We start from the raw sequence: 26410 nt of genomic DNA, 5'->3' as shown, positions 1-26410 counted from the left end.
TCTCCTCATTATAGATATCGGCTGTTATATACTGCTGTGTAGTAAATGCCTCAAAGGCAGATCATTGATCATCTCAGTGTTTAGGGCGCTGAGGTGGACGGAGTAGCGGGGTGAGGCTGCACAGACAGGAAGCAATCAATCAAACATCCCTCCCCCCTTCCACCCTCCCTTTCTCTCTTTATTAAACTTCCTCTCTGTTGACCTTTGACCTCGCGGTTCCCAGCTCCCCACCAGCTCTTATAGGGAAGCGCTTTGCCTTTGGAAGCCAGTATACAAGCCTTCGCCCCGGGGCTGAGGGGCGAAAAAATGTTTCTGTGTGCTTTGCAGAAATAAACGACTCCCAATGGCCGACAGGGGAGCAACACTGCAGATTGCTGGTTCAATCCAAATACACAAAAGGGTAGGAAAGCAATATATATACACTGTATACATGCTGCCCCCCATTGGCTCCAGTCCTGCATGATGCTAAGTGGTGGAAGTAACATTTCCCCTGTGGCAATCTTCACTACGTAGGCCTTTGCCTTTCAGTATGTTCAGTGTTATTGAGTACAAAATAAATGGATTATGTTTTTATTTGGGGATGCAAAAGGGGGTTTTGGGTTATTTGGTTTTACTTTTGACGTATTAAATCATAATGATTTAGAGAAACATGTCTCGGTCTAGTGGAGATGATAAGATTATACCAAGCAGATCGATGACATCTCCCGAGGCTCGACCGCTATTTCCAGAAATGCTTAAAGAGCCAACAATTCGGTGTCCAGTTGTGACCTTACATTTGCTTGAGTGTCAAGTTCAAATTAAAAACATTTACAAAGCAAATCCCAACTCCTCGTCATTGTGATGTTTTAATAGTTACCATTTACTTAGGGAACAACTGTTTGCTCTATAGTTTCTAGCTTGAAAATCAAATATGGAAGAGAAACAATATGTTCCATACCGTTGCACCTCCTCACTAACATGAGCACGAGGCCTTTGCTGTGACCTGTTGCTATGAGATGGGTCCTCTTTGCAAAATCAAGCGGTTCATTGACAACGTGGTTCATTGACAACAACAAAAAACAACAACTTCCCAAATGTGTTCTCCGACATTTTGACTTTATCTTTAACCTATAAACAGCCCTAAAACACTCTCGTACATATGGGTGTTTTCTTGGGTTTCCAAATACCTAAAAGTTCTTACATGCATCCATATAGACACGCTCACAGGCACAGAGAGTATTGTCCAAAAGTGAACACACCCATGCCGTCCCAGAATCCGTAATCCCATCCTCTCCCTCTAAAATCCTCCTCTCCACATTCTGTCATGTGTCTGGCAAAGAGAGGAGGACAGACAGAGAGAGAGAGAGAGCAGACTGTTGGCCAGTGAGCAGGCAGTTGGTCTGATACAGGAGAGTGTGGAGGATAGGCCTCTCATCTCTAATCTCTGCCTGCCCCCACTGCCTCCTCCACTCCTCTCGGTCAAGTCGAGTCTCAGTCTGTTCTGTATCTTCCCAGGTATGTTCCTTATTCACTATGTTTGCCATGCATGTTTACAAAATAGTCCATCTTCATGTCACTGCAAAGTAAACCATGGCACTGACCAACCGATATGTGAATGCATGTATCACACAATTTGACACATTTTAGGAGAAAATACATTGAAGTACAAAAGATCTACAACTGGTCCTACTGTAAATTCAAAAACTAAATAAAAAAAGTGGTAGAAAAAAGATGAAGAGAAGCCAAAGCTCAGAACGTTCTAATGAAATGAATCTGAGTTAAGCAAATTAAAAAGTGGTTTGATGCTTTGGGGTAGTGTTTCTTGTGGGTGGTTAAACCCAATAGCCTTTCATTAACATGGAGACTGTGAAGACGTACCCTGCTATGTCCAGTGGTTTCCCAACCAGGCCTCTGGGGCACCAATAAGGGTCCTGTATGAGCACCAGTGGGCCCAAGAGAACATGTGTAATGGTGTAATTTTGCCCTTGTTTAATTGACCCAAAATGGTCCACATATTGGTCCCCAAGGTCAGGTCATTGCCATCAGATCAAACATTACACTCTTTGGCCAAATGAGACACAATTAAGGCTACTCATGTCTACGATAATTACACTGAGAAGTTAAAGTGGTCATTATACGTGAAGATACGGTGACTTTGCCTTTAAACTAACTCTCGTGTTATTACAACATTAAACAGTTCCACTACCTGAGCTGATCTCCCTGATGGCTCTTTTAGTTGTCCCTCTCAGCGTGAGGAAGTCATATGTTGTGGAGCTGGGATGCAGATGGCTGTGTCCCTGTGACCTAGTCAGAAGTCTCAAAGGTGTCATGGTTCCATTGACTTCGAGCGTGACTGCCTCATGCGATTAAATGTCACGACACGGGGTCAGAGGGAAGATGATCAACACACTCTCTGCACACTCGGTGAGACCGGCCTCACACGATGTGCTGCAGTGTGTGTTCCAATGTCTAAAAGGCGTACCTAATGAACCTATACAAACAATGTTTTCATTCATTTTGTTTGAAGTATTTGTGTTGGCTTTTGTTTTGTTGGATTAAAGGTGGGGTAGGTACATTTGAGAAACCGGCTCGAGATCGCTAGAATTTGAAAATACACAACCGGAGAACATCTGCCACTTCCTTATAGAGCCCCTCCTCCAACACACACGAACGTGCACATGACCAATGAGGGCACGAGATAAGTTTGTGCCCCGATGGAAGGCTGACAGGCAGGGAGGCCATCCAATCGGATTGGTTGTACTTTTTACAGTATTACGGCTTCTACAGATGAAATGTTTTTATGGATTTGTTGTCAAAGCACTTCAGATCTTCATTGCTATCGGGATGTTAAGAGCATTCCATGGAATATAACAAAGTGTATCTCGAGCCGGTTTCTCAAACTTACCTACCCCACCTTTAACAGGACAGATCGAATGGAAATAGGAACATAAAAGGGTTGTAACAAAATATAAATGATGATATTAATATGCTGATGTTAATAATAATAATAATAATAATTATATCATTAATAATCCATGAAAACAACATGAATTATCATTTAAGATAAACGCTTTTTTTAACCATGTAAAAAACTAAATTCCCTAATCTAAATCAAAAAATTTGTTTTGTAATTTTCATATGATGATGTATCACTAACATACATTAAATACATAAAACATAGTTTGACATAATACCAATTGGTTAAATATTACTGAGATATTGTAGATGCTTAACTTTTCTTTATTACTTAAAGTTTTTGTTTGTCATTTTGTCGGTATTTTAGAGCACCAATGTTACCTCATAATATTAAACATTGTTATTGTATGCCATACTTTCTACAGTTCATTCCACACTCATATATTAATTTGACAAAATCACACATTTCTTTGTATTTAATGTTGTACAGCATGTCCAACATTCACTCATATATTGCTTGACAGCTAAGGAGAAAAGGTCCATTTGGGCATGATGTTAACCTCAGTCATGTCACAAAGAGTAGCAGCAGGTCAAACACGGCTGCACTGATCAAAGTGCGTTGTACTTTTTGATGAAAAAAGTGAAATGCTTCCAGAACAAGTGCAGCCGTCCATCCCTTTATCTATCTTTGATCCTTTCACTTCTATCACTCTCCACCATCCATCTATCCATTATTCTGCCCCTCATCTCGCTGCTATAATCTCCAATTCAGCCGTCCCTGGGGCATTGTAATCTGCTGTAATCTGACGGATTAACCTCACTGCTCTTTTTCATCAGTAGATGGTTCTGCTTCAGCGCCGTGGCTTCAACAGACACTGCTCATTTCTGCTACTTGATGTGTTTGTGCCGTTTTCTATGTGTTTATAGAAAATACAGCAAGAGTAAGCAGGAAATAAATAATGAGAAAGAGAGTGTGGCAAAGCAGAAAGGTTTAGTTTAGTTTATTTATTTATAGTGTCGTGGACAGTCCCCATCGATGAACTGTCACAAAAACAGTAAATGGTGCAGCTTTAGCCGACATGGCTAATTTCCAGCTGTTGTCTCCGGCCAGATGGTAATAGACACCCTTAAAATTACAATATATCAACAGCATTAGTTATAAGAAAATATATAAAATAAAATAAAAAGGAGGAAAGACAAGTAGAGAATTCCAGTTTTGTATTGCTATGACCGAGAATGATGACTGACCAAAAGTACTCTTCCTGAATGGGACTGATAGGTCGCCACGTGTGGAGCTTCTAGTGGTCCGTCTGGTGTTGTTACGTTGAGTAACCAATGAGCTAAGAGGTGGAGGGGCTGTATTTTGTAAACCAGAACGATGTTCCTATACTTTATTAAATCTTCCCAACTCAGGATGGTACGCTTGTTGAGGATGGTACAGCGATGGGAGCGGTTAGGTTTCTGGTCCAGTACTTTGAGGGTTTGTTTGTACAGGGTTGCTAGGCTTCAGTGTGGAGCTGTTAGTTTGCCCCCAGCTTGTGAGACAGGATGTACGATGTGACATGATCATGGCATTCATGCATCATTTGGCAGAATTCAATGTCATTGTGTTTCTTATGTATTTAAAATGTGCTAGGCTGAACTTGACTCTTTGGGTCACTTTTTTGACTTGTGTTTTGAATGTTAAATTAGAGTCAATAATGATTCCAAGGTACTTACTCTAAAGGAGGGAGGAAGTTAGTGGATGGAATGTGAAAGAAGAGGCATGTGAACATTTACAAACCAAATCAAAAGTAAAATAAGGAATCCTGTTTAAAAAGCAAACGAAAAATGACAATTGGTGTGTTGCTAAATATATTGTGAAATATGGTTGCTCCCATGTATTCTGTTAATCTGCTCCGTTTTAATCTAACACACGTGACAAACAAAGCAACGTGTCATTAGATGGTGAACAAGCAGGATTCAAGAGTTGTAATGATTTAAATTGAGATACTGGCTTGTAGTGTAAATGGACAAAGGGAAAGGGTCATCACACACACACACACACACACACACACACACACACACACACACACACACACACACACACACACACACACACACACACACACACACACACACACACACACACACACACACACACACACACACACACACACTCTTCATAAAGTGACAAGACAGAGGGGGATTACTTTTTAAATTTAGGAAGAAGTGTTAATTAGTGTGTGAGGGGGGGGGGTTACACAAGTCCATGCTGTGTTTCAATGTGTGTACTTCTGTTCTCACATCTGCTATTTTGAGTGCATACGTAAGTCACAAAAGGATCAAAAGTTGAGAGTGGAATCCTGGACACTTGTCACACTCAGCGACGGCCATCTTGGTTAAGTAACAGAAGTTACTCCGTTGAGCACAGCACTATACACATAACATATTTTGCTTATAGACTGGTCTCGTAAAGAACCACCATTCATTGTATTGGGTCAACAAAGCAGTGTATAATCACTTCCTGATGCAATTGATAATAAATTAAATGCTATTTTATTCTGGAAAACCCCGGAAGTTCTCAATACCAAGCTTTTATTCTGAAAATCCTTCATGACGACATCCGGGACTACCGTCCATTAGTATCATTAAAGTGGCTATTGACGCCATTGACATGTATTGCATATAAAGTTATGAAAGAGATAAGGAGGAGAAAAGGCATGTGGAAGTAAGCAATGAATGTACAATGTCGAAATCCTCTGTTTAACGCGATATCGGACACAGGAGAACGAGGGGGGAAGTCCCCTACGTCACTACAGCTCCCAGAGAGGAGGAGCGAACAGCGAACAGCCAAAGCGGGAAGGACGAATGCTTGTAAGCTCTCTTCTGCACGGCCATCACAGGGAGAGGAAGCTGCAGACTTTCTCTCCTGAATGAACAATATCCAGCTTGTAACATTACCGCGCTTTTTATTAATTAAAGTACCAATTTTGAACCTTCTCAGAGACTCCATTTAGTCTCCTTTTTAAGCTTCTTACCTGGACGCGAGAATAACGAACACAGCATAACAGTAGCTAGCTAGCTAACTAACAGCAGCGATCGTCACTTCAGAGGGCACAGCCGCTGTGTGCGTTTGGAGCCAACACAACACGGTCAAAACCCACACACAGCTCACAGTGTAAAACATGTTTCCAAATTGAGACACAGAGCTATTTTCTTCCATGAAGTGAGACGTACACATAGTTAATCAATGCTGTCACCATCACACCGAAACGCTACAACTTTCGGCAAAAAGTCACAACTAAGAGTCAAATCTTAACTTAGAAATGAAAACATATTTGTTTAGATGCATACATTGAAAACAGAACCAGCTGATTCAGCATCATTTATCTTGGATGCGTTGGTCTAAAGAGGTGGGGCTTGCACATACTGTCAGACTGTGGAGAAACTGTGGAGAGTATCATGCATGCTTATTCAATTCTACTGTAGTAAAAAGGCTACAAGTGATGTCCTCATCAAATATACATCTGAGTCACTTAGAGAAATGATTTCAAGCATATGAAGTGTATATGAAATGAAAAACGGTTGCAATAGAATCCACTGGGGAAATACTAACCACACTAGATTGTTGCTACTGTCTAACCATCTCCTTCATCCCCTCATCTCCATCCTTTATTCTCTTCTTCTTCTCTCCATTCCGCTCCCATCATTGGTTTCTACCACCCATCCATCCCTCCCCTTTTTGTTTTCTCTCTGTTTCTCTTCTTCTATTGTTCCTTCGTATGACTCGCTGACATCAGGCAGCCTGCCAAGTCACTGTACACTTCAATTAGAGGAGAGACCTCGACACACTCACACAATGCAATGGTTGCTTGTCTTTCAGCTGAATGCTTTGTGAGCTTCCCAGAGAAACCCAAAAGGCAACAAAGAGAGAATGGAGTGTGTGTGTGTGTGTGTGTGTGTGTGTGTGTGTGTGTGTGTGTGTGTGTGTGTGTGTGTGTGTGTGTGTGTGTGTGTGTGTGTGTGTGTGTGTGTGTGTGTGTGTGTGTGTGTGTGTGTGTGCGTGTGTGTGTGTGTGTGGACTGGCACTTGGAGCGTGTCCTAGAGTGTGACTTTGATATCACTCTTGGCAATCAATCAGTCATTCTCTCCGCTGTATCCAGATACAATGCACACAGGCGATCACACACACACACACACACACACACACACACACACACACACACACGCATACACACACACACACACACACACACACACACACACACACACACACACACACACACACACACGATGGCTGAACAACACCAGCTTTGGTTGGCTCATTGTCCTCCTCCATTCTCTCACTATCAGTGTGTATATTTTCCCACTCTGTGTCTGCTTATCTGTTTGTTGGTTTGTTTGTGTGTGTGTCTCAACGCACGTTTATTTGTCTGTTTCTCCCTTCCCTGAGAAAAACTCACAGACTTCTAAACTTTAAGAACGTTCTGATGTAGCTGAACAGACATACAGCTGAGCAAATAGAATCTTAAAGATAAGAGAAGTGGAGAGAGTGAGTACAAAAATGCAAAATATGTGCATCAGAAAGATGGCATTACAAGATGCTGCGGTGTTGTCATTGCTACAGTGAAAGGAGTACTTCACCATGCCAACGGCACACCATGTTTAGCTCTATAATCCGTTAGCATTAGCTAATAAAGCAATTATGCAGAGTAGGGGTGTAACGGTATCCGTATTCGACATAACATTCGCCTTTTTTTACGAGTGGGAAAAAAGTCTGTCACTCAGGGGAATATCCGTTATACTATATATAATCCAGGGGGCAGTATTGCGCCTAAAAGCTGTTTGCCAGCCACACTCAAACAACAAATGAAGAACAAGAAGCAAATACTGGATCGGACGAGGACGGTGTGTCAGCGTTGTTCGACAGCGGTGCGGTATGCTAATGTCACACAAGCCAAACATGCAGCTAAATCATATCAGAAGGCATCACCCAGATTTGCCAATCACCGGAGCCCGGCAAAAGACAACAGCTGTTCAACAGCTGATCCCCGCTGTTTTTAAGAAGCCAATAGACATGATGAAAGCCGAGAGACCAAAATAAATAACGGAAGCTATTGGCATATATACGGCTATGCGCTCTTGAAACACTTTCTTATTATTTATGATGTAATATTTTCAAGACATTCTTTTTTGTTTGACATCAGCCATTATAGATAATATGGCCATCTGAGTGTGGTAGCCTACTGTTTGTGGTTTGTTTTTAACTGTGTAATAAAGTTAATTATTCAAAATGTTAGAGTTCCTTATTTTTAAACTGAAACTTACACTACTGTTCAAAAATAAATAACAACAAACCTGGAAATATGCATTTGGGACTTTTTTTTGCTTTTCCTTGTTGTACCGAACCCGTACCGAACCGTAACCCCCAAACCGAGGTACGTACCGAACTGTGAATTCTGTGAACCGTTACACCCCTAACGAGGTTTAAGAGGTACTCGACATGGCCATTTCTATCATCGATAGATCATAATTCCATTGTTGAGGTCTACTAGAATAGATTTATATTGTGCAATTTTCCAAACTCACATTGGTTTCTCATACAGCATCTCTGTATAGTATGTGTATTCACTCTTAGGCCGCAAGGTGAACCTCGAAAAGTCCTCTAGAAAAGAAATCCCGCTCCACAGAAGTGGAACTACATAATCTTTAGTTCATAAAAAAGAACGAGTCATGCTTATCCACCAAAAAAAAGTTTGTCGCTAAAATTCCTGTCAATTCTTCTAGGCACGTAATTATTGGCTGAACTAGGCGCTAACTACACGAAGGCGCAGAGCCCGGGGGAACCACTTGCGGATGTTGGCGTCATCATCGAGGGTGTTGGAGTGCTGCGAGAGCTGAAATACTTGGCAAATGGATGGGCAGTACTGCTTGGACTGATTTACAGCCTCAATCTGAGCTACCCCAAGGAGCTGAAACATACACTTGAATTCATTCAAAAAGTATTGATGGGGTTGGATGGCAACAGACTGTCAACCAAGGTGCCGGTTCTGAAAAACAGATGACAAGAGTAATCCCAAGGACAAAATACTGCGACAGTTAACTTCCATCTCGGTACATTCTCTCACACACCGCGCGCACACACACACACACACACACACACACACACACACACACACACACACACACACATACACAATTGTGTTTCTGCTTTTGAAAGTTCAAGGCATATGTTCATGTGTATAAAAGAGGCAAAGATGTACTGTAACACATGATGTGCTTGAGCAATATTATGTAAGTGTTTGGAAAGACATAAAAAAACACCATACTTCATAGTAAAGTTGCATTTAAAAATGTTTTCATATAATAAGTCATTGTTGTAGCTTTTCAGCCCACATGTTAACTTCTTGAGATCACTCTGTTTCTCATCACTGTCAAATTCAGCAGCTGTGGGTTTTTTACGCAAAGCGAGACATCGCGAATGGACCGCGGGAAGGGGGGGATGCTGAGGGGGCTGCAGCACCCCCACCTGCGAGGCTCCACTAGCACCCGCACCCCCCCCCCCCCCCCCCCAGCACAGCTACACAGTTTCGCTGCTGAGAGAGTGTGTGTGTGAGGAGCTCCACGGATTGGAAGAAAAAGAGAAATGTCCAACGAGGCGTTCTGGGGCAGCACAGACAGGTCTTTTCTGTGTTAGAGCTGTACTCGCTACAGGGTGTACTTTGAGGGTCTGTGACTGCAGACCGTTTACATGCAGAACAAGCTACATAACAAACAAGGGGACGGGTAATAACCGGAAAAGCATGACATGAGACCTTTAAGTAAAAGTAGAAATACTAGACTAGAGTGTAAATATACGCTGTCCTGCATTGTACAAGTACAAAAGTAATGGCATAAAATACACTCAAGTACCAAAAGTAAAAGCACCTGCAGAATCATATAAATTACTGGATTATTTTATCAATACTGGTAAAGGTGGAGCTACTTTTAATTATTTGATATGCTGCTGATGATTATATTAACCTATGATTATATATCATAGTTCATTTTCTTAGTGTTGTATTAGCTCATAATCAGAATCTCTAAAGTAAATAATGACTCATTTTGTAAAAGAAAAATTGTGGAGTAAAAAGTACAACATTGGCTTCCAAAATGGTAGTGTAGTAGAAGAATAAAGTGGCATAAAATACAAATACTCAAAGTAGAAGTACCTCAAAATCATACTTAAGTACATTACTTGAGTGGATGTACTTCAATACATTACTGCAAATATGTTAACATTTCAAACACCAGAAATGAAAGGCGAGTAGGGCAAACAATATTAGTTAGTTAGCTGATTAGAAAGGCTCTTAGACTCTTAACTTTACTCAGAATGTTAATTGTGCCTAATAGCACCCTTGGGTGTTGGCAAGTAATCAACAGTGGTTTATATATAGCAGGGAATGCAGTCTGATGACATGTAATCCTGGGCGTACAACAACAGAAGATCCATAAAGGATGGACTGATCTTTGAAACCAGAGATGCGGCCGAATTCTACACACCACAACTTTAGTTAAGCACGCGTGTATGTGTGTGTATTTGTGTGTGTGAGAGAGTCTACATGCAGTAAAGGGTCATTGTCCCTGATTGCAGGGGCCACTCGAGACATGAGATGTACTTGCTGCAATCACAACGTTCACAAATCTCCAAATCAGAAAGCTTCTGGAGAGCAGCCAATCAATATCATAAACATCATCAAGGACTCTGCTCCGGCTCTCCGACACTCAACTTCTTAGTTTCCTGTTCATTACATCTCCTCGACCCCAACAACTCTGAGTATCTCTCATCATCAACGTATGGTGCTGAGACATAGACTGAGGTGTCTGGCTGACATGTTTGGCTTCAGTTGGACAAAACTGGTTAAAAGAAAACTGATGACACAGATTAAGGGATACTTTAAGACTAACTGCAATGATTAGTCAATATATCGTTAGTTTGATCAACAGATAGGTAATTGCAAAACATTTCTGATACTTGTAAAATCCTTGACAAGGATTTTGATAAATTGGAATGGTCATTTTTCACTATGTTATGGCATTTTATCGACCAAACACTTGATAGATATAACGCAACAGTCGGCAAATTTATTGATGAGGAGAACGGTCGTTAACATAACAAAGTGTTCCTTATTGTAGAAGAGAATGTGATAGCCCTGGGTGAAATTCTTATTCATGTATTAGAGTGATTGACTGTCCGGGACGTTCACATCACATTTGAAGACTGGCAACCATGACTTTTCCTTTAATGTGTCATCCACGTTGACCTCTGATGTTATCATGTGGAAGAAACCACACAATAGAAATGATTCTACTCTAATCTACCATTTTATTAAACGCAAATGGTGTTTCGTGGTCTCTAAACTAAGTTGACAGACACACACCTCAACTGGGACATTAGAGAATACGCATAATTGTCGTGGCGGACCCCGATGAATGTGACGTAGGCCGTGTGTGTTTGATGAAACGCCAGACGGACTGCGTATGCATTGTGGTATGGTAGTGTGTTAGAGTATTAATGGATGGACAGACGGGGCAGTCGAGAGGAACGGTTGAAAAAGGCTTTCCACTGCAGCTGGCCCTTTCTCTTCACACACTCAGAGATACAGAATGGGTCTGCTGGCACCGATTGCGTCACTGTGTGTGTGTGTGTGTGTGTGTGTGTGTGTGTGTGTGTGTGTGTGTGTGTGTGTGTGTGTGTGTGTGTGTGTGTGTGTGTGTGTGTGTGTGTGTGTGTGTGTGTGTGTGTGTGTGTGTGTGTGTGTGTGTGTGTGTGTGTGTGTGTGTGTGTGTGTGTGTGTGTGATGGGCTGTTAGTTTGGCAGCTGCCCTGGCATCAGGTGGGCAGCTTAAATTATACATGAAGAAAGCCCAGCTGCTGTAATATGTAAAACACACACATACACACTGCCTCCTCCATTAAACACAAAGTGATGAAGATGAGCTCACATCGGGAGAGTGATATTCCCTTTAATATAAGTAGGCACATGTACACACAAGTGCACTCTCTACGGTCCTCTTACCAACACACACACACACACACACACACACACACACACACACACACACACACACACACACACACACACACACACACACACACTCGCAGTCTGAATCCTTTCCTGCATGTGCCCTCTAATGAGACGCACATGTTTATACACACACACACACACACACCCACGCTGGCTGCATCTTCCCTTGATGTGAAAGAGATTAACATAACACACACTGAAATGTTTCTTCGGCCCTTTAATCAGACACACACATCCAGGCGGCGTCACTCCCTTGATGTTACTACTAAAGATCGTCAAACACACCGTCTTCTTCATCCTCATCTGTCCCCAGTGCAATGTACCAACAACAAAAGACACACATCTAGGGCCATCCTGCCAGTTGTTCTCCAGATGCCCGCCAGACAGAGAGAGACACATGTCTAACCATCACCTCCCGTACCCGAGCAGACACATGTTGCGATGTGACGAGGTTAGCCACTGGCACCTGACACTGGTCATCAGTGCAACAGCTGTTCCAAACACAGCGCTGGCTGTTGCTGAGTGTCTTCATATGTGTGTGTGTGTGTGTGTGTGTGTGTGTGTGTGTGTTGTCTGCATGGGCTTGTGGCCGCACATGCCCTCACAGTGGGACATTCAGACTGAGGGACGGGACAGGGGTGTGTAGGATGTTGGGGATTTACAGGGTTAACTAGTGCTGTGCATCTTCACTGGTCTCACGATTCGATTCGATATCCCGATGCATCACGATTCATACCAATGCGTTGAATCCTCCATTTTCTATATTACTGCACATGGCTTCTTTTTCATCAATGAATACATGCAGTAAATACATATGAACTCCCTTTTTATTATTTAGAAAGTGCTTCAGAAATCCACAACGTAAATGTCTTGACATTCATTTATAAACCAAAATAAATCAATTGCATAGCTCTAGCATCCCTATACAGTATCTGTGTGTGAAGTTGTTCCATCCTCAAAAACAAAACACGATTCATACTACAGCCATATGTCAATTCATTCACAGTGGGGGGAAGAGCGTCCTTGAAGACAGTGGAGCAGATGGAAATATTGCAAAAAATAAAATTAGCACCAGTGTCGTTTATGCAATAAAGGATTATCTAAAATGAATTTGAGCACCAAGTGTCTATTCTTGAGTTATATACTAACAAAGAACATGTTGCTTAACTCGATGTCTAACTTAAAATAAGCAGGGGAAATATCAATGATTTAGATTAACATTTATTTTGAATATTTCAAACATGATGGAGCCTTTAGACATCTTCCATTCTTTTTATATTTATTTTGTATTCTTATTTTATGTTTTTTTATGTAATACCTATTTATCTTATATGCTTTTCTCTTGTGTGATCTATGCCTGTCTGCTTGTTGCTTTCTCTGAGCACATCACGTCTAGCCTGTGGTGTGAAATGTGCTATATATAAATAAACTTCACTTGATTGTTCAGTCTCTGTGCTCTAATCAACATAATGTGCAGCCACAGCAGGCGGCTGGAAGACCTCTGATGTACAAGACCTGACAGAGAGGAGGACAGAGGGAGCAACAAGCTGGAGAATATAGGGGAGTACTCTCAGGAGATGGAGGAGACCAAATCAGAGCCAAAAGGAAAGGCTACAAGAAAGGATTGGAAAATATGTGTGTGGAACTGTTTTCTTTTAGGTGGTTGTTAGTTGTACCACAATGGCAATTAAGTTATCTCCCAATGTAATTGTTCTAATCCACATTAATACAGTTCCTCCATGATAATGTCAATTCAAAATAATGTTTAAAACATTTAAATGACCAAACCACCTACATGTCTAAATCACCTAATTATGAGAGCATCATTTGATATGGAACAAATGTATAAACACTGTACTTCATGACAAAAAAAGTGATGTCATTATAATATATAGCAAGGTTAAAATAAACGTGTAATAGATGTGTCCAAAAACTGTGGATGTTGCTGCTTTCTCTCTGATAGAATGACTACAACCAAGGGGCACTTAGTCACTTAGTTACGGAAATGGCAATCCCAAAGTCGTCCTCTGAAGGCCTGTGTGTGCTTTGAATCCGTCTCACAGTTGATAGGTTTAGCTGTGATCTTTCCTTTTGTCTCTTGACACTCACAAAGCCTTCCCTCTTATCAAAGATTCATTAGCTCACTAATCCATCCATCTAGCTTTCCACGCACATCGGCCAGCCATTAACATTGAGCCATATTCCTCCGGAGGGACAGCTGAGATAATGCCCTGCTCAAGGACACAGGGGGTAATACATATGAAGTGATAGCCCACCTGGGAATTGAACCCACAACCACAAAAGCACCTTAGCAGCGGCTGCCTCTAATAAGTGATTCAGAACAGTATCGTATCCGCCTGCGTCCCGGAGGTGGCAGAGATCCTGCTGTTGTAATTCAGATCACTCTGCCAGCGCTCTATAAAGGACTATTTCTGTATCGCTCCATCCTCATCTAATGCTGTGCTGACTTTGAAAGAAAGGGTTCACTTTTTTCCCCTCCGACATTCTGTCCATTTGTCTCCTCCTATAATAAGTCATTCAAATGCAAATCAGTCGAGAGGAGACATTTAAACATGTGGAATCCGGTCCATTAGTTCATTTGTGTATTGTGCATTTCCTGTGTGGCAGCGGGATAGAAATAAGTTCTCACATTTACATGAAAGACACACATTTCACATGTACGTCAGACATTATCTCAAATGAAATGTTTTAAAGACTAATATGCCTGTCCTCTATATCAGTGCTTCTCAAAGTGTGGTCCGCGGACCACGGGTGGTGCGTGAGCGCCCCCTAGTGGTCCGTGAGTATATTGGTAACATTTCACATTTTAAATAAATAAGTTAATTTAGGTTTTCCGCACTCTCGCGGGAATATCTCCGCAAAGGAGCGAGGTTACGTTTCACTTTTGATTGCATGATATAGCCCAGCGCAACACCTTCGTCACACATGTTGCCACCTGTTTGTACCATTTTCAGACGATTTGTAATCGGTTCTAGAAAAACGATGTGTTTTTGGATATTTGTGGAGTTAGGTGGTCCGCGAGTGTTTTTGTATTGGTTAAGTGGTCCTTGGTATGAAAAAGTTTGAGAAACACTGCTCTATATAGTTCAGTTGGTAGAGCTGGCGGCCCATGTTCTGGATCTAGGTTTCTCCACATTCTGGGAACCTGGGTTTGAAATCGGCATGGGATAATTTGCTAAATTTAATAAAGGCACTGGTTGCTAAAAAATTAATAATAATTGGACTAGAAACCCTCTTAAAGGGGGGGGGGGCAATGACACCTAACCAGATTCCCAGCCTCCTACGTCCTACAATCCATCTCTGAGCTCTTGGTAAGTTTTAAATCTTCATTTTGATCTCAACTACACATCTCTAAAGTTCAGCAGCTTGCAGAGTTGTGACATTAGTGCAGTGAAAAATTAAAAACAGACCAACATAAATAGTAGTCAAAATGGTTTCTGTGGCCATTAGTTTCTGGTAATGTTTGCCACGATGACACACAAACTGAAAACAGTACCATTACAGTCACGATTGGGAAATACATTTGATCCTTTATCACATTGATTTGAAGAAAGATATGCTACAAATGTTCTCTTTTTATTATCTTGTGCACTGTTGACATCATGTGTTGCATCTTCTGCATCTCATTTTCTGTCATACAATCACTTTCTAATTAATACGCTAGACTGTATTGCTTATAAAAAGCCCTGTCCATGACCTATTCTTTGTCTTGTTGGATAGGCCAGCTGTCAACATCCCCCTATTGCTCCGAGTCTATCATATCACTTCTGTATCTATTCTTCCATCTTGTTTCCTCTGTGTCTCTCTCTCTCTCATGGAAGGCTCAACAGAGATAGCACTTGTTTTCCCATGCTGACGTACACTAATGTACTAATGGATAGAGGAGGAAAGAGGGAGAGGAGAGAAGGACAGTACGCCACACACACGGCGGGAATTCTCTAGGGAGGCAGATTTGTGGGCATCTAGCCCACCTCGTTGGGGGAGAGGGGATCTGAAGGTGACATATGAGTGAGGGAGCAGAGGGGAAGAGTGGGGGGATTGTGGACAGGAACACTATAAGACCTGCGGAGCGTGAGGATGATAATTCACTTAAACATTAGCACCGCTTAGCAGTAATATTATCTCTGCAAGATGTAGTCAGTGGGGCTCTCACAGTGGCCACACACTGACACATTGATATATCCTATTTCCTACACATGTCCACACTCACATGCCAAACTTCCAGAAACTCGTTCAGGAAACAAGCTGCAGGCATGAATGACAGACAAACTGTTGTGTATTCTGAGAAACTAATAGCAAATTACTCCGCTAACTTCTACGTAATGGGATAAAGGTGGAATTAGTGTGCTCAGGTGTTGTGCTCATCTGCTCATTATGAGTTTGCATTGTAGAAGCTATAGTCGGCACACACACATTCACACACTCACTCACACACTCACTCATACACTCACACACAAACAGACTGCAGCCCGACCCTGAGATTATCAATCATCTCTACCAGCCCGGTGTTTTTAGCAGGCTGAGCAGCCGATGCGCTGCTTCAATCATCGTCTGCCAGTCTAAATGCTAGTGCTAATTAGCATTCACATGCTAAATTACCTCCCATCCCATGTTTCCTGATTAGGCTTAATCATTCTGACAGCTAGTTGTACTGCTAAGCTTGCAGAGCCAATGCATGCACGGCCGTCTCAAACTCCAGGAAGAGATCCAAGGATCTCTCGTTCACTGCAGAGCTGTATCCAGAGAAATAGACTGCTTAGACCAGGGGTTCCAACTGGACTGATTTACTGGACCACTGGTCTCAGATCAATTGAAGTGTTTGATTCATGTTCTACAATGCTCTTTTTGATAAGTGTTAAGTTTTTCCCTAAAATATATTTTTAAAATAAACAAAAACTGCTTTTATATGTATACAATACCACTTTTGTTTTGCACTTTATTTAAAAAAAAAATGTTGTTCTAATTTGAACAAGTTCATGGATGGACAAATTAAGTAAAGCTTACAAATAAGTAACAAATAAAATCCTTTTCATCTTCAATGTACCAGATAACAAATATAAAAGCGTAATTCTTTATAAATCAGAACATCTAATAGTGATACTTATTATACAAGAAATGTTGGTAAATGAGTGGATACACTGTATGTTCACAAAATGGTTGTTTTATTTGAGGTTAGAACTTTTGTATATATTGCTTGGTATAGTGTGGGGCATCCTGATTCAAACAATGCATACAGCTTATGTATTGCTAAAAAGCTTATTTAATTGAGAGGGTGGAATACTGGGAACAGAGATAGGTTTATAGAAGATATAGGGGCAGTATACAGCATGTCACTGCCGTCACACAGAAGCTGAGGAGAGCACATGTTGCCAGAAAAAGGGAATTAGATCATCTGTGAGTGGGAGAGATGTATTGGAAGGAGCAGGGCCGGTGAACTCCTGATCCACCTCACTGGCTCTGAGATGCCCTGAAGTCTAACTAGTCTCACTTGTCTCAGTGTCTCAAGGCAGTGACGTGCCAGCATTATGTCAATCAAGCGGCTGGCACGGTTGCCTCGGTAGCTGCTCCAATCTGTCCTGTCACTCAGACTATCTTCCAAGATAGAAGGGAAAGGGAAAAGTAATTGGATTTGCTGCAAGCAGGGAAATGATGAAATGACATGAAACCGCCCCCTCCCTTTATCCACCACACACACACACATCTACCTTCACACACCTACAGTATACACTGCTGAGTAAACCAACTGTTCTCTCTCTACCTGTCTTGCTTTTGTTTCTTATTCTGGAAATACTTCAGGCTGCTGAGAGTTTCTTTTCATCTCTCCTGATGTGGCAAGAGCGCCTTGTTCTCCCAGGTAGACAAAAGAGGAGACGGAATGAGGGGAATGAAAGGATTGCCAGGTTTTTAGCGAGATCAGAGAGGGGCTTTTTAAGGATGTTTCTGACAGAAGTAGTGCAATTTCCTGCTGTTAAAAGCTATCGGCCCCCAACCTACACCATGTCTCCCCACAAAGTGATGTACTGCGGTGTTTAAAGGAGAAATGTAATCGTGTTCATGGCCGGTGGATTCTGACAAGGAGAGTCGTCTTACTGCGCGACAAAGCTGCAGCCTACATCCCTTGAACATTTCTCTACAGCCTAAACCAACACTGAATACTAGTGTACATCTTTCACCACTAGTAAAACCCTGCAACTCAGGTTTTTTTGTATTATCTTGCAGCCGTGTGTCATGTATGGAATAGTCTAATATATCCTTCGGCTTTCATTGTGAACTCTACATCCAACAACAATGCTTATATGACCACCATGTAACAATATCTGGGAGTAGTTCATTTAATGAAGCCACTGTCAAAAGTTGCAATGTTTTGTTATCAAAACGTTAGTTTCATTAACTTATTTTTCCGCACAAAAACACCATTTCTTCTCCGTTGGTCGCCAACTAGTGTCTCGGAAATATGTATCCAGACAGTGAAGCTTAAGTAGCGATTTCTAAAGGACCATTTCCAAGGTCAAGAAAGACTTTTCCAAGTCAACAACACTGTTTCTGTACAGCCCGCGTCACACTGTCCCGAAATTGACACCAGATGGAAATGTTCAAATTCGGCTCTGATCATAACAACATCGGGCCATTCGTGAGGGCATCTTAAGCCATCGTATGACTGCCAGTGGAGTTTCTCAGGCTCCGGCAGCAACATTGTGAGTGGTGGCAAAATCTGTGGCATGCCAAGAAATTGCCAAAGGACCTTGCGAAGGTTCATTTTCGTGTTGAATTCGTGTGTCTATTCTGCCCTTCGTAAGGCACTCGTGAGGGCATCTTGTCAAACCGTGTCATCTTCGTCTTTACTTTACGAAGGAAACAAGAAGCTGCCCGATTGTCTTAGGAAGGCAGCATGACTACGTGAAGCCCTCGCAATGCTGTCGTGTAGCCATTGTATCACAGTACGATGACATCGAGATTGCATTTATTGCACAACAAAATCATGTAAACATATTATGTAAATAACCCAATTTGTGTTCTGTGAAACTGAAAAGGATATTACAATGTTTTTGTTACTATCGTTGCAGTTGTATGTCTTAAATGTCATTTAGGTTGACTTCCAGTTTTATTTAGATGCTTTTATTTTGAAGACGAGTTTACGCTGTTGACAGGAAGTTGTTGTTGCTATGGAAACAACATGACGGAGATAAGTAATATCTTCTAATCTACATATAAAGACGGAGAAAGTAAAGAATAAAGTGTATGTTTAAACGTTAGCACCCCCTGAAGAGGCACAAGCTCTTACGTTGAGTCTGGATACATTCTAAATCATCAGTAAAGTCTACGACCATATTTTCGTGTGTGGTTCCGGTGCCATCGTGTGGCCTTCTGTAGGCATCGTACTTGCTTCGGGTGTTGCTTGGCTGTTGACCAAATTCGGGGCCATCTTCGTGCGAAATACACAATTCCATATTTGTGTGTCCATCTGGTGTCAATTTCGGGACAGTGTGACAGGTGCTTACTCGATCTCAAAGATTATATTGTCTCTTTTAAAACAACTGTATTATTTGGTCTAAGAAATGTCAGAACATTCTGGTTGGAAAGATGAATCAATCATATATCATTACTGAATAGTTGCTTAATACATTTTGACTCAAGGCTCCATATTTACACATATTTTGGGTTGCACAATCTCCATCATAAGCACTTTGCTAAATATTCTATCCAGATCAGCATGACTCAGCAGTTTGCCATCTGTGATCTGCTTCCTTCTCATTAATTGTCATTCAATGCCATAGCTTCATTATCCTAACAAAGGCCACATAGATATTAAATCATAAAGTTAGCATTTATATTCACATAAGGCTCTTTATCTGCCAAAAAAACAATAAATACTGTAAAAAATTATTTAACGAGTCTGAATTACGATTCACAAGGGCATCTCATACAACAGCGTCAGTCATTGAACACACAATCAAAACCGGTAAACAAAAAAAAACATAAAACCAACAGTAAAGGAAACATAGGATGGGTATTTTACACGATGTGTGCTTAGTCATTGGAGGCATTCTGATGAGCCATGCTGATGTTAAGAACATCAGCATGGCAGGCTTAAGTCACAGCTGTGTTTCTCTCCCACAGATAGACACCATCACTTATCCAATGGGCTGCCTTGGGTTTAAGATTTACACTAACGATTATAAATTCATAGATCAATCAATACGCGGAGTCTGGCAGCCGAGACGTGTCCTCGCAGGAAGACACACACTCAGCTGCAGTCGCATCACAGGAATTCTAATGAGCGTGCGTGTGTACAGACATCAATACGCTGCAGCTTTACATTTCATTAGACCAAGGAGCACAGTTTAACTCCCAATGAATAGCAATAAAAACCACAGAGCCTGAAACCATCTCCCATTTGCCTCCGCCTGGCTCCTTTTTTCTAATCCTCTATTCCTTCTTTCCTCCAAATTCTGTTTTGTTGTTTTCCAATTTATTTGGAGGGATCTAATTTAAAGCTAAAACAAATCACATCCACATCACAACATACTTAAAAGCTTTGTACACTGGCTGTAGTTGGATTCACTACTGATTTATAGTAGTTTCAGTGTCTATTGTTTTTCCAACCTAGTTTAGATTCAAGCATGCCCACTACAACAGTAGCGTAGCACTGCGTGATTGCGTATGTGTAAAGAGAACGTCCCCTCGTTAACAACGCTGAAGTCATATTACGTCTACTTCAGGTTGGTAAAAAAACAATATGAGCTTTTTATCAGACAGTGCAAGTGTTAGCCATGTTGAAAACTATTACAGCGGTCCTGGTCAAACGGAATATTTGTTGTCCTCTGACAGTGTTGGAAAGTAACAAAGTACATATACTCAAATACTAGCTACATATTGTTTGCTAGTTTATTGTTTCTTGAATCCATGGTGAATTATTTTTTAAACATGAATTAATATTCACTCAGCTATGCTTAACTGTGATCTTGTTTCATATTAAAAAGCACTATTTTCATCTAAATTGAAAAACGCTCTGACGCTTTGTCAACGCTTTTGTCATGCAGAAGTGGGCGGGGTTAAATCTAAACTAAGTTTGAAAAACCACAGACATATCCCTGCTCCTTCAGACGCCTGCATGTCACCGCAGCATCTGCATTGATCTGTGTGAGGACAGCATCAGCGTCCAGCATGCACCCTTCTCCCCCCTCCATGCTCAAGCACAGGAAGACACGCCGGCTGAGGGGAAACGGGATTCCGATCAGCGGGTATCATGCGGGATCTGCTGACCCCACACACTCCACAAACCCACACAAATCATCTGTCTGCACACAGACGCAGAGCAGGGGTCAGGCGCAAGGACTAGTGGGCCAGGTTTCAGTCGACTTAGCAAAACACCAGAGACAGGAAGCTGTGTAAGGAGGCGTGTGCGTGTGTGTGTGTGTGTGTGTGTGTGATTGTGTGTTGTGCACATTATCGTAGCCTACAGTATATGATAGCAGTTGACGGCAACAGAGATTCAAAGTGCTTCAGAAGCGCACGGCCTAATGCTCAAACTGTCAAACTGTTTTCAAAAATTGCAGAAGATGCATATTTCAAAAAGATTTAATAGAATGTGACAGAAAGAACGATGTAAACACAAAGACTTCCACACAAAGACATCACTGTTTGAAATAAAGACATAAGCGCCTACAAAATGAATGTATTGTCTGCCTAAAACTTTCTTTTATATGTCATATTTAAATCCTGCCGCCGATGAAATGTGCACATCACTTTTATTTACTGTGTGTTGTGTATGTATTTATGCATTTATTTGTATTCTTAGTTGACTGTTATATGTAGTCACCTGAGGTTTGGTGACACGGACACTCTTATGAGATGTCCTGCTGAGGATAAAAGTAGAAAAAAAACGCGGCTCGGTTGGATGTCAGATGAAGGAGCGGCTAATTGGCACACGTGCCGTGAGGCCTACTCAACAAAGGTACACACACATACACACTGCAAACCCACAGGCACACACACACATACACAGGGACTGCATGCTGTGTGTATGCTGAACATGATGGGAAATGACTGCTTGCCTTTGATTGAGGGTAGATTGTGAGGCTCCAAGCACACTAGCAATCACACAGATGCACACACCTACACAGAACATGGGTTCATTCACCTCAGGAGGCACATAAGGAATCATCTTTACCCGCCTTAAAGCCACTCACATACACTCCTATTGATATTACACCATCAAACAACACTCAGCCAGATAAAACCCACACACTTTGAGTTGTGTCAAACCGTACCAGCTCTACACATCAAAAGTATCTGTAGATAATATTGGTTGATATAAACTTACATTTCTGGCACATATATATTCAAAGATGATTATTGCACTGACATGTGTGATGACGAAACCATGTGTTAGCAATACACACACACACACACACACACACGCTTCAGGATGCCTACCTTTCTTATGCGTCCGCTGCGTGTGCCAGTGAACGCCACAGTGTGTCCCCGATAGTCGTAGGCCATCACAGAGGTCATGCCTTCGTCCTTGTCCACGTACAGAGGGATGCCCTCGATGGCGGTGGTGCCCCCTAGAGGCTGGTTGAAGTCCTGGCCGCAGAAGTTGTCGTCAATCTGCAGTGGCTGCAGTGTTTGGGGGGGAAAGAAGAAGAAAAAAAAGCCATTAACTCAACCATTAACACTTTTTAAATCCCTTTTCTCGTTAAACTAACATTAGTTCTTAAAGAAGGAGAAGGCTTTCGATCTCCCCGGCACTTCGTAGATGTTTTATGATGCTGGATTTGAGCCAAGTCGCTACAGATTTACTGAGAAATGGTGTGAGATTAATGGGCGTTGCTGGAAAATTAACTTCCCTAACTCCCTTTATGAAAAAACTTTTCTGGAAAGTGATAAAAAAGGGGACAAAGTGATTTTTATTTTATAAAAGGTCAAAAAGAAAAACATAACCGGTATACAGCTGCTTTGATTGATGCCTTCCCCTCCATTAAAAGCTTTGATTATTTCATCGTACATGATGTCAACCCAAGCAATTACACATCCCAGCACGGCCTGAATGGGTGAACAGTTGCTTGCTAATGTTTTAAATATTGATTTTCTTTGTATACAGCTTTGGCAATGTCATTTATAATAAGAGACAAGCCAATACAGGGAGTAAATCAAATGGAGCTGAGTAAACATGGAGGGGAGGGGGATCACATGAGCGGGACACTGGAGGGGATGACAGAGACATGACAGGAAGTAAATTATAGGTCAGATTAGCATAACCAAAGTGCCTCATGCAGGCACATCGCGAGGCTGATATGTTGATATGTCACGCTTGATATATGAACGTGTGTGTGTGGCAAGTCATTAAACTCTGGAGATAGCTGTGTTTGCATCAGGAGGTGTGTAACATGGACATGTGTAGCAGAGATAATCGCCTTCATATAAATTACTGTGGAGACTCACACGTGCACAGTACACAAATACTGAGATGCACACAACTTTAGGTCTACATAACTCAGAGAAGTGATAGAACAGCTGCAGAGTGATGTAGTTAATCGGACACAATATGTATATTGAAGAATGCGTTTTCAAATGTAGAGTTTTGAATCACATTTTTCTTTCATTGTCTCATTGTGGGCAAATCAAATCAACAGGCATTGCTTTAAGAGCCGTCTGTTTTGAAATAAGAAAAGGGGCTCTAACATTACTCTAAAGATTAAAGGGGCCCTATTGTGCTCATTGCCGGTTCATATGTGTATGTTGTGTCTCTACTGGGACATACTGCCTGTGCTGCAGCACCTCTTTTCACCCTCTGTCTGAAACATGAGCCCGGTCTGCTCTGATTGGTTGGCTGGTCAAATGCTTAGAGTTGTCCCGGGCCTTAGCCTACTACGTACACATTGGACTGCTTGCCAATCGAAGGGTGAGGGTTAGTGATGTTGAACCTATTCAACACACTACAGGATAGTGCTCTGATGATATCACCTGTAAATATTTCTCGTCCCTACAGCGTCAATCATGAGGTCTATTTGCAGTGCACTTGTCTTTATTGCTACAACCTTCCTCCTTAGCAAAACCATTTTTTTAATTCACATGTAAAAAATGGGAATTCAACTTTATGAGAAGTCACTTGCAGACACAGAAAGATAAAAAAGCCTTCCAGGATACACAAAAGAACATGGCGGCTTTTTGTTTGTCGTCTGCAAAGAGACTAATCGATCACATTTTCTCTTTTTAAAATAAAACACGTCGGACAATGTGTGTTCTTTCTTGCAGATTGGAATAAAAGGTTTGGGGGAAATCGCATTGTTTACAAGACTTTGTCAAAGGCAGACAGAAACTCACGTGAACAAAGACAAAGTGAGTATTTGTCTGATTGTCAGCAACATGCTCTCACTTCTGGAAGTTTCTGGCGAGTGAATTGAGTGGGAGAATTGAGGACAAAGGAGAACAAAACAAGAACGAGTCAACAAAAGGAAGGCCAGTGAAGTGATGCAGAGGAGATGCTGGCAGATATGAATCAAATGTAGTGAGGGAGAGCAGGAAGAGGAACGATGGCCATGGCTCAGTGAGAGTATGACCCTTGGGTCCCTGCCATACACTTTCCCCTCGTTTCCTCTGATAACGAAAGAGCAGAACCAGACCCCCTTCAATTCATTCACTCATTTCCTGTCTTGTTCTGTATCTATGTTCCCTCCATCCCAGCCTCTACTGCTTGTAATCTTCAGCCTTCACTTTTATCCAAATATTTATCCGCTCTTTTTTTCTTCCAAAGTTCATGGGTTCATAGGAACTGGCCAATGGGAAGTCCTGTCCATCCCAAAGGGTAAGTATGTCCCCCCACCCCCATTATCAGGAAGGAAATCCTCAATGTGCATGCCACATGTTTGTTGTCATAAATAACTGAAGGCACATGTTAAATAAATAATTGGGGAAAAAAGCAGACACTGTGGAATGATGGTCAAATGCTATGCTACTGAACATTAGCACGTCTGTATCAAAACCACTAGCATGTTGCACCAATCAAATACAAGCTTGTGTTCAAATTAAACATGTTAAGCAACTTGACCAGATCAAAAGTACTTTAGGTAATAATTACATCGTTCAGCTTTGTTTCATGTATGCCGGCGCCTCGTACTTGTAAACTAATCTGCATTCCCAGTGTCTGTGGAGCTCGCCATCTCCGCAGCGGCGTTGCCGGCATGCTGAGGACGCTAATGGTTTGTTATGTTTAGCCTGACTTGCATCATTACCGTAGAGTCAACAGCTCAGATCGAGGCACAGTGGAGCGTTCAGTCGACGTGTTTTCACTGCAGACGAATGTGGCCTCACACAGACCTGACATCTGCTAGCTGTTGTGTGCATTGTAGACATGTAATTCCTGCCGTCTGCCTACTCTATCATTCCTCGACACAGCAAGTCATCGAGGAGATGCTGAAGCTTATTCAGACACAAATACGGGTGTGACTGAAGAGCCTAAACTGTGCGTTAACCCTACTGTATGTCCAGAACTACAAATAGTTGATGCATACATGTGACTGAGTGTATATTTAAACACATTTTGAACAGCATCTTAGCCAGATAAACCACACTTCAAAGGACACTTAGGTTCATGCCCATTTACAGATAACACTTTCCTAATTGGTCACTTCCCTGACAACTTCATTCATAAGCCGCTTTCACACCGCAGGACTTGCGGTACTTTAGTGCCAGCACTAAAGTACCACTAAAGTACCACGGCACTAAATCTGCCAGGGGGCTAGTGCTAATCGCATTCACACCGCAGTACTTTCCCTGAGGCACGATTACGCTGACGTCACTTCGTCTTCTTCTTCTCTGGGTTTACTGGCAGGCCGCAAAACCACTTCACGGCGAGTACAACAAAAAAACGAGAGAAGAAGAACTACACGGGGGGGAGGGGGTATAAAGCCCACAAGCTGTATGAGGCGTTTGTTTACTTTCCGACCTCAGACATGATGGAGTTCATAAGGGTAATTTACAAATAAAATACCCCATTATAACAATGGACTTTATCTTTATGTATTTATTATATATTACCCCCTCAGGCTGATTTTGGAAAAGGACATCAACCCTTGTTTGGTGTTTTTCCCTTATTTATCTAAAACAAATGACATGATAAATTACTTGTGTTTATGTGTGTAAGACTTGTGTTTCTGATACATTCAACCACCGACACCTGTCTGCTCTCACATTCTTCTATTCTGCACATTTGGGGTGGGACAGAATAAATAAAGCTTCGCCAGTTTGTTTGTTTTATTGCACAGTCAAGACATAACAACGGCATCATGCTGTTCCAGGTGTGTCGTATGCATGTAAATTGAAGTTAAATAACAGTGTGAAATGTAAAATAAAGTGTAAGTAGTTTCAAAACAATGTAACAGTGGCAATATATATAGCAGCAGACACGCCTTAGTGCAAGTTAGGTGTCAGTATTTTTACCCG

The 26410-nt window shown here is 41.7% G+C and overlaps 1 protein-coding gene across 3 annotated transcripts in view; it reads right to left on the bottom strand.

Moving 5' to 3' along the window:
• plxna1a (plexin A1a) overlaps positions 1-26410 on the bottom strand; it is a 320685-nt gene that overhangs the window by 220065 nt on the left and 74210 nt on the right. For all 3 annotated transcript variants that reach the window (XM_034086873.1, XM_034086874.1, XM_034086875.2), the window contains exon 3: positions 22403-22585. In XM_034086873.1, coding sequence (XP_033942764.1) covers positions 22403-22585 — 183 coding nt within the window. The remainder of the gene's footprint in view (positions 1-22402; positions 22586-26410) is intronic.

This window comes from Pseudochaenichthys georgianus, chromosome 7 (genome assembly GCF_902827115.2).
Source record: "Pseudochaenichthys georgianus chromosome 7, fPseGeo1.2, whole genome shotgun sequence".
NCBI lineage: Eukaryota > Metazoa > Chordata > Actinopteri > Perciformes > Channichthyidae > Pseudochaenichthys > Pseudochaenichthys georgianus.
The sequence above is the reverse complement of the archived record's forward strand: the minus strand, read 5'-3'. Positions and strand labels throughout refer to the sequence as shown.